The sequence below is a fragment of the Propithecus coquereli genome, unplaced genomic scaffold (genome assembly GCF_000956105.1).
Source record: "Propithecus coquereli isolate 6110/MARCELLA unplaced genomic scaffold, Pcoq_1.0 Scaffold239, whole genome shotgun sequence".
NCBI classification, from domain to species: Eukaryota; Metazoa; Chordata; class Mammalia; order Primates; family Indriidae; genus Propithecus; species Propithecus coquereli.
In genome coordinates, this window is record NW_012147941.1 from 3,572,372 (window position 1) to 3,585,444 (window position 13,073).

The 13,073-nt window shown below is 46.0% G+C and overlaps 1 protein-coding gene across 1 annotated transcript in view; it reads left to right on the forward strand.

Annotated features, from left to right (window-relative positions):
- The first annotated feature begins 9,172 nt into the window (after positions 1-9,172).
- The window catches only part of RHCE (Rh blood group, CcEe antigens), a 37,235-nt gene continuing 33,334 nt past the window's right edge, over positions 9,173-13,073 (forward strand). The window contains exon 1 of the mRNA XM_012645963.1: positions 9,173-9,320. Within this exon, the coding sequence (XP_012501417.1) occupies positions 9,173-9,320 (148 nt within the window). The remainder of the gene's footprint in view (positions 9,321-13,073) is intronic.

The following is a 13,073-nucleotide window of genomic DNA, read 5'->3' on the forward strand; positions in this document are numbered from 1 at the left end:
GTGGCAGGGGAGGGGGGGCTCAGAGCCTCCTCCGCCTTCGGAAACAAAGAAATGACAATTCCGGGGCCCGCCCGCCCAGCACCGGAGCCGCCTGCCCCGCCTCCTCGGCTCCGACGGACGGCCCGTGGGACCAATCGAAGGCGCCGCTACGCCGAAGCCGGCCAATCCCAGGGCCCGCTGAGGCAAAACGGACTCCAGAACCCTCCTCTTTGAAGGACAGAAGAATGCGCCAATCATTATGGTGTCTGGGTCCGTGGCTGGGCCTATCAGAAAAGATTTAAATAGAGGCTTATAAATAGGCCCTATAAATATAACATCCTATATTATGCCTTGTTGCGAAGGTATGCTTCACTATTACTGGATTGCGTTTCGTTGTATTATAATCCATACTGGAGCATACCGTGCTGTATGGCATTGTAGGCTCTCGTCTAGCAATGTATGACATCGGGGGCCCGGCTTTGCGGCATGTGGGGTTTCTGCGCTGACATGTGCTCCAGTCAGCCGCGTCATTATGTAAGGGAGCGTCCGGGAGCAGCGCCGGGGTCCTTTCTGCGGACGCTGGAGCGCTCGGCCCGGCCGCGTCAGCGCGCGACGGGGGTACGAATGACAAAGCAAACCCCTCACACTCACATACACACACTCACACACACCCTGCCAACTTCCCGCGACGTGGTGACAGCGATGCCGCCAATCGGAGCAGGCGCGGGACGGGGCCGCAGCGACCCCGCCCCGGGTTACGTCACGGGGCGGGGCCGTGGTGCGCGCGACGTCGCGCGAGGCTGCCGGGGGTGGGTGTGTGGGGCGACGCGGCCCGGGTTCCACGTCTGCATGTTGGGCTGAGTCCGCAGGACCCGGGAGGCTGCCGCCACCAAGCATCGGCCTCAGGCATGTCTGCCCCGAGGCCCGGGCGGAAGGCCGCTCGGCGGGGTCCGGGCTCCTCGGAGGCGGGGACGCCCGGCCAGCGACCCTTCTCACCTAACGCTCATTGAGCGCTGATTTTGCGCCAAGCACAGTGCTGGATAATTTGCGTCTATTTGCTCGTTTACTGCTCCTAACTCGTCTGTCATGGAAGTATGGCAAAATAACACTTAGAAAAGGCAGCAAAGATTTTCTTAAAAATAGAAAGAAAAAGAATGTATATCAGAGAAAACTGGAAAAATGTAGAAAAGTAGCCAGAAAGGGAAAAAACACCCATGGGTCTCATCACCTTAACACAAACACTATTAGCATTTTATTGTATTTCCTTTTGTCCTAATTTTCTCCCGTGGATGATATTATTATTACTATTATTATTAACTAGAATAGTGTTCATACTAGGTATTCAATTTTGTATCCTGTTCTTTGTTTGACATAAGCATTTTTACATGTCATTTGCAGACTTTATAAATATTTCTGATGGTTGCAGAATGTCTTACCAAGTGGCTTTTACCAGATTAACCCCTCAACAATGGGGCAGTTAGTCTTCCAGCATATTTTTAAAATTTCCCAAGAAGTCGATGCCATTTTGTTTTGTCCTGGTACTCTTAGAGCTCTATTTGCCCTTAATCCAGTGGTCCCCAACCTTTTTGGCATCAGGGACCATTTTCATGGGAGACTATTTTTCCACGGACCACAGGGAGAGGGGGGATGGTTTCAGAATGATTCAAGTGCATTACATTTATAGTGCACTTTATTTCTATTATTATTACATTGTAATGTATAATGAAATAATTGTACAACTCACCATAGGTTGGGGACCCCTGCGTTAATCAACATCCGCTCAAAGGAGAAACTTGTTTATACCAGATGCATTGTCCTCAATCTCTGATCTCTTACTTGCTCACAAGCCTTCAGAGATCCCTCAGTGCCTGTAAGAGAAAACCCATTCTCTTTAGTATGGCATCCAGAGCTGGTCACAATGGGGACCCACCCTTCTTTTCCAGGCCTCATCAGGCAGGCAAATCTTATCTTCTCACTGTCCTTAAACCCACTGCAACCTGGTCTTCTCCTTCCTGCCTTTGCTCCAACACACAGCATCTCCATGTGCTTCTAGTGTGTGGTTTCTTGGGTGGCACTTATCCATCCACCTAGATGAAAAGCTTCTTGGGCATCGGATCCATACCCTGCAGAGATACAGTTTAGAAAAATGGCAAGAGTACCTGCTTTTTCCGACCAGGGTTGAAATTCCAGCTTGGCCACTTACTAGCTTACACAAGTTACTGAATCTCTCAGAGCCTCTGTTTCCACTGAGGTTTGTTTTAAGGCTTGGAGGATAATGAGCTTTCAGAGCCAGGCATGCAATAACTGCCGTTAACAGTATTCTTATTTTTTATCCTTCTCCTGTACTCCAGCATGTTGATAAAGTGGCACTGGGTGGCCAAGGATAACAAAGTCTGTGAGCTCAGAGTTTCACCAAGGCCTGCCCGTCGTTGAGAAAGGATATGAACAGAATGCTTTGCTTTGAGCAGCAGAAAAAGCCTTCAGATGGTGGAAGATACAGGCGGGACCGAAATCAACATGGTCGGAGGCTTGCAGGCATTAGGGAGGACAGATACATGGTAAGGTCCTGGCTCCAGACTCCATGGGGAACCCAGACCTGAATATCCCTCATCTCTGTGACTGCAAGGCTCCAGATTACCTGGGCCAAGATGAAGATAGTCAACTCCATGAGGTTAGGGCCATATCTGTGATCTTTTCCTCTCCCTGCTGTGTCTCTGTTGTCTAGGACAGTGCCATGGCACTCTGTGGAATGGACAGGTGAGTAATCCAGAGAAAAGATGAGGGAGGCACTGGGGACATATGCCAGCTTTCTGGAGCTCCCTGTCTATCCTGCCATCAAGTAGGTGCCTGACAAGGACATCCCATGCTGTGGTGGAAGTGTGGAGTGGCTGGGAGCCACAGAGGGTGTGGCTGAGAGTTACTGTTAGGCTCTAGGGCTATGTGGAAGCAGAGAAAGGGCAGAGAGAATCTCAGGATGATGGCCTGAGAAGCAATCTGAAGGTCCGGAGGTCTGGGTTCCAGTCCCAATTCAGATGGCAACTCACTGGTGTCCTTCATTGAGTCACCTGCCCTCCTTGCTCCAAGATCCCCTCTGGAGGTGCTTCTAGCGCTGTGTTTATTTTTTTAAATTTATCTCATGCTTTACTTTCATTTTCATTTAGTTCAAAATATTTTCAAGTTTCTCTTGAGATTTCTTCTTTCACCTATGTGTTATTTAGAAGCATTTAATCACCAAATATTTTGGGATTTTCCAGCTATCTTTCTGTTATTGATTTTTAATCTAATTCCATTGTTGTCTGAGAGCAGACATTGTATGATCTTTTTTCTTTTAAATTTTTATTTACTTTTATTTGTATAAATTCATAGGTACAAGTGCAGTTTTGCTACATTGATATATTGCACTGTGATGAAATCAGAACTTCCAGCGCATCTGTCACTGGAGCAATGCACATTGTACCCATCAGGTGACCTCCCAACATCCATCTCCCCTCACCCTCCCTACCCCTCCAAGTCTCCATTGTCTATCAAGCCCTCTGTTTAGAAGCAGGTCATGCTAGCTCCATTTTACAGATGAGAAAACTCAACAACCCAAGGACAGGCCAGAGTAGGACTGCCTTCTCCATCCTCTTCTCTTTCACTCCTCTAGACCCAGCTCTTTTTTTCTGGGCCCACCCTAGTTCAAGCCCTTTTGGCTCTATCCAAGTGCCAGCCTTCCCCTTCTGAGCCATGAGATGGCCTTTTGGGATTCTAAGAGCACAGAACTGGGCTACGTGAGGCGGGCCTCCTGCCAGAGAGCCCAGCTCCCCACATCTCCCCCACCAATCAGGAAGCAGAGGACATTAGCAGTGGCCATTTGTAGGAAAAAAATTTGATCACATTCAAAAGACCAAGACCCTGACATGGATTTAGGCCTCTCCCTCCTCCTGGGACTTTCTGATGGAAGGATTTGCACTTGGGCTTCAGCTGAGCTCAGAACAGCCCTGAAGGGGAAATCATCACACCTTGTTTCACAAAGAAGGAAATGGCATTCCCATCTCCTTCAACAGGTTCAGTCCCCTCAAGCTCACCAGGCAGGGCTGGCTGGCCCCGTGGCCTTGGGCTTTGTTCTTGGCCTATAGGAGTCATAGAAAAGTCCAGACATTGGGATGGCCACCTCTTATACATGTGCCTGTGTACCCCAGAGAACCATGTTAATGAAGACTGTTCATTGTAATATTTACAACAGGGACTTTTGGAAGAGGGCTAGTCAAACAAATTATCACGCATCCTTATGGTGGAAGTCAGCGTATCATGGAGAATGATCACACACAGCACTTTCTATTGAGTCACTGCTCCAAGTACCATATACATTTTGTTTTAATCCTGAAACAATCTTATGAAGTAGAGATTATTACTGGCATCATATTACAGATGAGGAAATTGTGGCACAGCAGGGTTAAGCCATTTGCCTAAGGTCACATAGTAAGTGACAGAGCTGGGATTCAAACCCAGGTAGTCTGCTGCCAGAGCCTGGGCTCTTAGCCACCATGCTATAGTGTTACAGCAAGATTTTCCTGGCTTGGAAACTGCTCATGATATACTACTATTCATGAAAAAAGCAAGTTACCAAACAGTATGAGTAGTATAATCCCATTTTTGTAGGGGGCGAAAAAAAGCATAAATCCATGTGAATAGAAAAGCATCTGAAAGTGTATATACCTAAAATGTAGTGCTGGTTTTTGGAGACGTTGAAATCATGTGTGCTTTATGTTAGCTTTCTGCATCTGTGTATTTTCAAAGTTTTCTATAGTAAACACGCCAAGCTTTTGTGATAATAAGAATTGCTAACATTTATGGAATGTTTTCTACACATCTGACACTTTATGCACGACCTCATTTAATCTTCACAACAGCCCTATGAAATGGACATTCTGATTTTCTTCACTTTATAGATGAGGAAACAGGCTCAGAGAGACTGTCTTACCCAAGGACACATAGCTAATAAATTGCAGAGCCAGGATCGAACCCAGGTTGCCTGACTCCAAAGCTTATGTGTGTTAAATGAATGAATGATTGACTTAGCCATGCTTTAGCCAGGCATGCCCAGAGCAAGATCACACCCTTGATGTGGACGTGCTTCCAACCTCCTACCTCATTGGTCACTGCCTGTGACTGAGCTTGACTCAGGTGAGGAGGGTGTGACAAGTATTCTCATAAAGCCCTGTTTTCACAAAAAGGCATGATTACACCTGAAAGCTGTGAGCTCTCCAACTTGACTTACTACACTTGGAGGAAGCCTGACTGCTCGGACCAGAATGCTTTGGTCATAGCACCACTTGTCCACCTTCATTTCTCTAACTCAGGTTGCCAGGCATCTGACATATTTTCACGTTTGTAATAACCCTATGAGGAAAACAGAGCACATCACCTTATTTGACTCATAAGGAAATTGAGACTGTGGGTGATTTAGTAACTTGGGAGGCAGAATTGCAAAGTAGTTAACAGCACAAGCAGTGGTGTCAGGTAGATCTGGGTTGGGTCCCAGCTCTGCCATTTATTAGCTGTGTGACTTTGGGTGCTCAACATCACCTCTTTGAGCAACAGTTTGCTCATCTGTAAAGCAGCTGCAATAATGCCAGTATTCACAGGCCTGAGGGGAAGATGAAATGCAATAATGTATGCAAAAGGGTTGGTTTCAGTGTTTGGCATGCCAGAAATCATAGCTGCTGGTTCAGCAAATATTTACTGAGCACCTACTATGGACTGAGCGCCTAGCGCTGAGGATACAACAGTGACCACAGCAGTCAAAAGTCCCTATTCTCATCTTGCTGAGATTCTTATAGGAGAATACAGACAATAAACAAATACACAAGTTAAAAAAATACTGTGTCAGTATCTATTCTGTAGTAAGTGCTGTGAAGAAAACTGAAGAGGGGGGCACAAGAAACACATGTTAAAGGGAGGGGAATGGGGATTGATCCAGCCTTTTTAAATAGGGCAGTCAGGGAAAACTTCCCTGAGAAGGGGACAGTGGAGTAAAGATCTGGGGAGGTGAGGCAGGAGCAAGCAGGTACAGATGCTCCTCGGCTTAGGATGGGGCCGCGTCCCGATAAACCCGTCATAAGTTGAAAACATCGTAAGTCGAAAATGCATTTAATACCCCTAACCTACCAAGCATTGTAGCTTAGCCTAGCCTGCCTTAAATGTGCTCAGAACACTTATATTAGCCTACAGTTGGTCAAACAAAGCCTGCTTTATAATAAAGTGTTGCATATATCATGTAATTTATCAAATACTGTACTATAAGTGGAAAGCAGAATGGTTGTGTGAGTACTTGAAGTATGGTTTCTACTGAAAGTGTGTCACTTTGGCACCATCGTAAAGTGGAAAAATCATAAGTCGACAATCCTGAGTCTGGTAGGAGGAGTGTTTCAGGCAGAGAGAATAGCAGGTGCCCAGAGTGCTTTTTATTATGAAAATTTTCAAACATCTACAAAAAACAAGTTGAAAGAATTGTACAGTAAAAAGCCATACACCTCTCAGCAACATTCAATAATTAACACTTTACTGTATTCTGTTTTTGACATATCTACCCAAGATCCCCTGTGCTTTTTGTACCAAGTGACCTGCCTTGAAGATTTAGAGACAGAATATCTATAACTGTGGTCAGAAAACAGGGGCATTTTGCAAGAGTCAGAGGAAAGAGCAAAAACTGCTCTTGACAAATCTGTCGGGAGAAGCCAACTGTGGGGACACCTCCCTTCCTTGATGAAAGCCTTTCTGTTCAGCGAGGAGCTTGGCCCTCTTGTCAAGCAGTCAGTCCCTGCTGCTTCCTCACTGGGGCAGGATCAGGACGTGCAGGGGTTTGGGGTGCTGCTGAACCAGTCACCACCCACACTGAGTTTGGCAACTGGTACACACAACCGCCAGGCACAGGGGTTGGCATTGCCTAGAAGTCTTTAGGGTTCATCTCGCTGACATCACCGGTGTCCTTGGGCAGTTGGCTGCCTGCTTTACAGAGCCAGAACTGGGCTCAGGCCAGTGGGGTCCCATCCATTTACCCCCCTATACAGGGAGTTCCTCTTTAAGGAAACCAGTTTATAAGAAGTACTGAGTGCCAGAAAGAGCCCAGAACTCAGAACCGGAGGCAACCATGAGGGGAATGGAGACATCTGGCCTCTGGGGGTCAGGGGACCCTCTCCCTTATTTGCTATTGGGGTAGCAGAGGGTTTAGAATCCTGCTTCCCTAGAATTTTAGAATTGGAAGGAGACTTGGAAGTAATCTGGGCTAGAGTTAAGTGGTCAAACACCCAGGTGCTGAAGTTAGACTGTCTGGGTTTAAATCCCAGCTCCATTACTTACTAGCTCTGTGACCTTGGGCAAGTCACTTAACCTTTCTGTGCCTCGGTTTACTCATTGGTAATATAAGACTAATAGTACCCACCTCACGATGTCATTAACTAAGTTCATACATGTAAGGTGCTTACTTAGAATAGTACCTAGCAATAAGTGCTCAATAAATGCTAGCTCTGAAAATGTATAAAGCAAAAGTAACCAATGTGTTAGTGGTTTGCAGCCAACTTTTTTCTATGTCTGTGCTAACATATTATTATTATTTTATAAGAGTGGGAACATACTATACACACTGTTATATAACTTGCCTTTTCACTAAATGGCATATACTCTGCGCAACTTTTGATAAACCTTAAAACCATTCTCCTCTGGGTTTTTCTGCATATGTTTAGAACCATCCTTCTGGTAACAAGTTGCATGTCCTGTGGTTTACTTAACAAATCCCCTGCTATTGGCCATTTAGATTACTCTCAGTTTTTTTTCCTCCTGTAAATAAAGCTGTACTGAGCAAGAAGTGACTGATGCCAACTGGCTGTGTGACATTGGGTATGACTTCAGCTATGACCTCTCCGGGTCTTGGTTTCTTCACCTGAAATCAAAATGACAAGATTCTACTGGGTTATTTAAATCTCCTGTGATCCATATGTGAATTGTTTCGAAGACATCTCTGACAAGTAACCATCGGCTTCCACTTGCATTACTCCAGTGACAGGGTGCTCACCACCTCACAGTATTTCACTGGACAGCTGTAATGGTCAATAAAGTATCCACTTTCTGTCTCTCTGCAATTCCTAGGCTGGCTTTATTATCTGGGGCCTCACACATTCAGTTTATACTGAGTGGCCAGGGGTCGAGGCCAGTATAGAAGATACGGAAACTTCAGTTCCTCCCTTCCTTCTTTCCTCTGCTTTTGTCCCTTCCTTCCTCCCTCCCTTCCTTGACACTTATGTACCAGACCTTCTTCTAGGCACGTGGATTGGGGCCACAGGGAAAGTTGGCTGCAGGGTCAGAAGTAGATCCCAGGCCCTAAATCCCATGCCAGGGGACTGTCCCCTACTGTGGGATGGGGATGCTGAGGCTGGTGGCCTTCCTCAGATGCACTGTAGTGCTCATACCCCAGGGAGAGTCCTGGGCTGCTGTGTGAGGAGGTGACCAGAGGTAGGAGCAGCTGCAGCCTGGGGCTGGATCAGCGCCCCCTCCAGGTTTTTACTAGAGCCAAATCCAGGCCTTCTTTCTCTTGCCCACCTGCCCTCAAAATGCTTAGAAACAAGTAGGTGTAAATGCAAATTCAGAACTGAGGAGTCAGTTCTGTGTGGGTCCTATCTGTATCCTTCCCAGGATATCCTTCTTGTTTTCCTTTCATTCCTTCCTTCTTTATTCATTCATTCTCATTCAGCACATTGTTAAGAGCTCACTGCGTGCCCTGTCATGTGGTAAAGTTTTAAAAAGAAAGCCCCCTCTGAGCCTCAGTTTCCCCATTCATAGAGTGTTGATCCATTTCCTGCTTTTCTTACAAGGATTCGGTGAAGATGAACTAAAGGAATGGGTAAAGAAGGATTGTGTGGGTGTTGAGGGAATAGAATACCCTTTTTAAAACTGAGCACAGTGGAGACCTGTAGCAGGAACGCAGCACCTGCTTGTTAGATGAATGAATGAATGTTGGAATACATGCATGTCTTCCCCCTCCCCATCCTACTCCCTCTGCTCCCGTGTTAACTGCACAGACAGGCCAGCAGGGCCAGCCTTGCAGTCTGAGATAAGGCCTTCGGCGGGTGTCTCCCCTATCGCTCCCTCAAGTAGGTGCGGAGGAGAGGGGTGAGGCCTGGTGTTAGCGGAACCCCTGCACAGAGGCAGCCACAGGATGGGCTCCAAGTACCCGCCGTCTCTCCAGGTCTGCCTGCCCCGGTGGGCCTTAATGCTGGAGGCAACTTTCATTTTCATCTTCTTTTTTTACACCTCCTATGACACGTCCTCGAAGAATCAGAAGACGCTCAGGGAGACCTATCGAGGTGAGAGTGCCCTGGAAAAGTGGTCACAGAGGCAAATAGCAGGGCCGGGGCTGGGGGAGGACTGTGGTTCTCCAGGGGCACGGATGTTCATTTCCACAAAATCTCCAAGGAAAGGCATGCCCCAGTCTTCTCCACAGACTGCGCCAAGACCCAGCGAACAATGCGGGCTCTCCATTAGGAGCAGCCTGGGCATCACCTCTTCCATGAAGCCTTCCTTGATTTGTCAAAGCAGAGTGAGAGGCATCCTTTTCAGCATTCCCTGAATTCCCTGTGCCAAACAGTCTTCATAATTCTCTCTATGCTTTCCCTACTTCTCCCTCCTTAGTGGCAAGGAATTTCATGTTGTTGGGTTTTTGTCTTTTATTTCCTTTTTTTGGTCTTTCTTGCTCATTTCTATCCCACCTTTTTTTTGGAAGCTTTAGCCTGTCGCTTGCCTCCCCCCAGCCCACACCCCAGCCTCCTCCCTTAGGGCTGGGCAGTCTGCGTGCTGTCTGGAACTCCAGAGCCAGAAGGTACAGCCGCAAGGGAGGAGAGGATGGTGGGTATTTTATATTCAGCTAAAAATATTCCCAGACCGTGATGAGACAACTGTAAACAAGACAGATGTCCACCGTGGTGTGACTTTGCTTTTTTTTTGAAAAATTAAGATGAATTTCAAGCATCTCTGTGGGCCGATACGTTGTTTATGATAATGGATGGGCCTCCTTGAGAGACGTCCCTGAGACAGAGTTGAAGCTTAAGCCTGGTGAGTGCTTGTTTGTTCCTAAGTGACCTTAACTGACTAGTTAGCCGGAAGCAAAGGGAAGGCATCCTGGGGCCCATGGCCGTGGCGAGTAGGACAGATGACTCAGGAGGGAAGCACCTACACCACTCAAGGGGTTGGCCCAGAGACGGGCCTTCAGCACCAGACAAGTGAGATTTTAGTTCAGTTCGATTTACTTTAATACTTTTCAATCCAATCCAATCCAATTCATTCATTCATTCAGCCATTTATTACATCCAATGTGGGGTCCAGACACGTGATGATTGGAGCTGCTATTTACTTGACCACTTACTATGTACCAGGCACTATCCTAAATGCCTTACCTTGAACCCTCACAACAACTCTGTGAGGTGGGTACTATTACAATCTCCGTTTTTCATATGAGGAAACTAGGCACAGTGATTTGCCCAGGGTCTCTCAGCCAGCAAGAGCACTGCAGCCTTAAATTTAGGCATCCTACTTACAGTTTCCATGTGCTTAGCCATTCTGCATCATGGCCCCATTTTACAATGGAGTCGAGTCATTCATCTTATAACTAGTGGGTATAGGAGCTACTATGTATAGTGTAGATTGGCTCCAGGGTCTGTGTTCTTCAGCCCTGCACTGTGCTGCTAGCATAGGTATGTAATGTCCTTGGAAACTCGCTTTACATGGAAGCACGGAGGAGAGCCCGTGCCCCAGGCAGGGGAGATGATGGTGTCAGGGAAGGGTTCTGGAGGGAGGTGACTGCCCAGTGAGGTCTTGAAGGCTCAGTAGGAATTACCCGTGGGAAGAAAGAGGGCCGTCCAGAGTGGGAGCACAGTGGGAGCCACTGTGAGCACACACTGGAGTGACGATGTTGACTGGGGCTTAACATTGCTCTGTTCCTGGAGCCGAAAGAGGGAAGCAGGGTGTGGTGGACCTGCTGGGTTGAGTAAGAAGTTTGGCCTTTATTCTGCTGACCTGAGGGGAAGAAGGAGTGTGACAAGTTTGGGTTTGGGTTATGGGGAAAGCCGTGCCAGGGCTGGTGTAGGGGGTGGCGGAAGGGAGCATGACTTGAGGAATGAGATCAGTGTGGAGGTTGTAGTGTAGTATTGACCAGAGGGCTTCAAACTTCTGATTGTGCACGTGCCATTTTTTGAGCATGCACCCCATTTATATACTGAAGTACTACTGCATTAATATATTTTGTACATTATAATACATACACACGAATTAGAAAATTCAAAAGAGACCAAAATGAAATGTATAATATTTTCAAGTTACTAATCATAATGGTGTCAATCTCCAGGCAAGGTCCATTGTTACCACTGACAATAGTAGATGCAAATCTACTCCTCGGAGTGTTCTTGATAATTTCCAGTTGTCTTGGGTGACTTGTCAAATCTGATTAGATTGACTTTGTTTTTTCACCCTCGAATGTGACTTACAAAGAACTTGCACAAGGAGAAGTATCACTCTGCTCTTTCCTTTTTTCTCACTTGGCTGCCATTATTGTTTTGCCTCCAATCTATGCTTTTTTGCAGAAGTCTTTTAAGCCATTAGTCCATTTCGTGAAGGTTAGTTGAATTAAACCTAGGTAATGTAACCTGTCAATACTCTCAATCTAATCCAGTCCATGCAAACTGGAATTGATTATTCCAACCTGCCAATTCTAAAAAGACATTTTTGAGACAATCAGGAAATCTCTGAATATAGCATGAATATCATGTGATATACAGAAATTGTTGTTAATTTTGTTAGATGTGATAAAAACATGATAGATTTTTTTTAAGACCCTATCTTTTAGAGAAACACGTTGAAATGATGTGATATCCGGGTTTTGCTTTATGCCAGAAAAAAAAGAGAAAAAGTGGAGAAGGATAGTAAAAACAAGATTGCATTTATGTGACAATTATCAAAGCTTGGAGATGGGTACATGGGTTCACCATGCTGTTCTCTCCGCTTTTGTGGATGCTTAAAATTTTCCATAAGAGTTAAAATGTTTTAAAAACCCTGTCATTAGTTGCAACGTGACAAATATAGAGAAACACATATCAAACCCTTCAGAGTGGCCCCAGTATTTCCTAAGGACACTGTCTTAGTACATTTTGTGTTGCTATAATGGAATATTTGAGGCTGGGTAATTTATGGAGAAAAAAGAAGTTTTATTTGACTCCCAATTCTACTGACTTAAAGATTGGGCATCTGGTGACGGCTTCAGGCTGCTGCCACTCACGGTGGAAGGCAAAGGGGAGCCAGAGTGTGCAGAGATCACGTGGTGAGAGAGGAAGCGAGAGAGGGACCGAGGAGGTGCCAGGCTCTTTTTAATAACCAGCTCTTTCAGGAATTAATAGAGTGGGGAACTCACTCACTATCCCCCACCAGGAAGGGCATTAAGCTATTCATGTGCGATCTGATCCCCAGGACCCCAACACCTCCTGTTAAGCCTCTCATCCAACCTTGGGGATCAAATTTCAACATGAGATTTGGAGGGGACAAACATCCAAACTACAACAGACACCTTTCAAAGCAAGGAGACTCGAGGCTATCAGACATCCTGAGCAAGTGAGGGTCAATCTGAATATTTCATACTTGCAGAGTCGCAAACTTCACCAAGTTCCTTTAGTGGTAAAATAGCCTAGATCAGTGGTCCTCAAAGTGTGGTCCCCAGACCAGCTGCCTCAGCACCCCCTGGAAACATATTAAAAATGCAGATTCTCAGGCCCCAGCCTAGACGTAGTGACCAGGAACTCTGGGGGTGGGGCCCAGCAATCTGTGTTTTAAAAAGCCCTCTGGATGATTCCAACGCACATGAAAGTTTGAGAACTCCTGGTGCTAGACTGATTCAAATCTTGCCTCAGCATCTTATTAGCTATGAGATCTTGGGAAAGTATACAACCCCTATCAGATGGTGATAGAACTTTTTCGTTAAGTTACCGAAAACATTAAAAAGATTAACACACAAAGACTGATGAAAAAAGTGTTAGCTTTTATTATTTGTAAACTTTAATTTTTTAGGTTAAAAATAA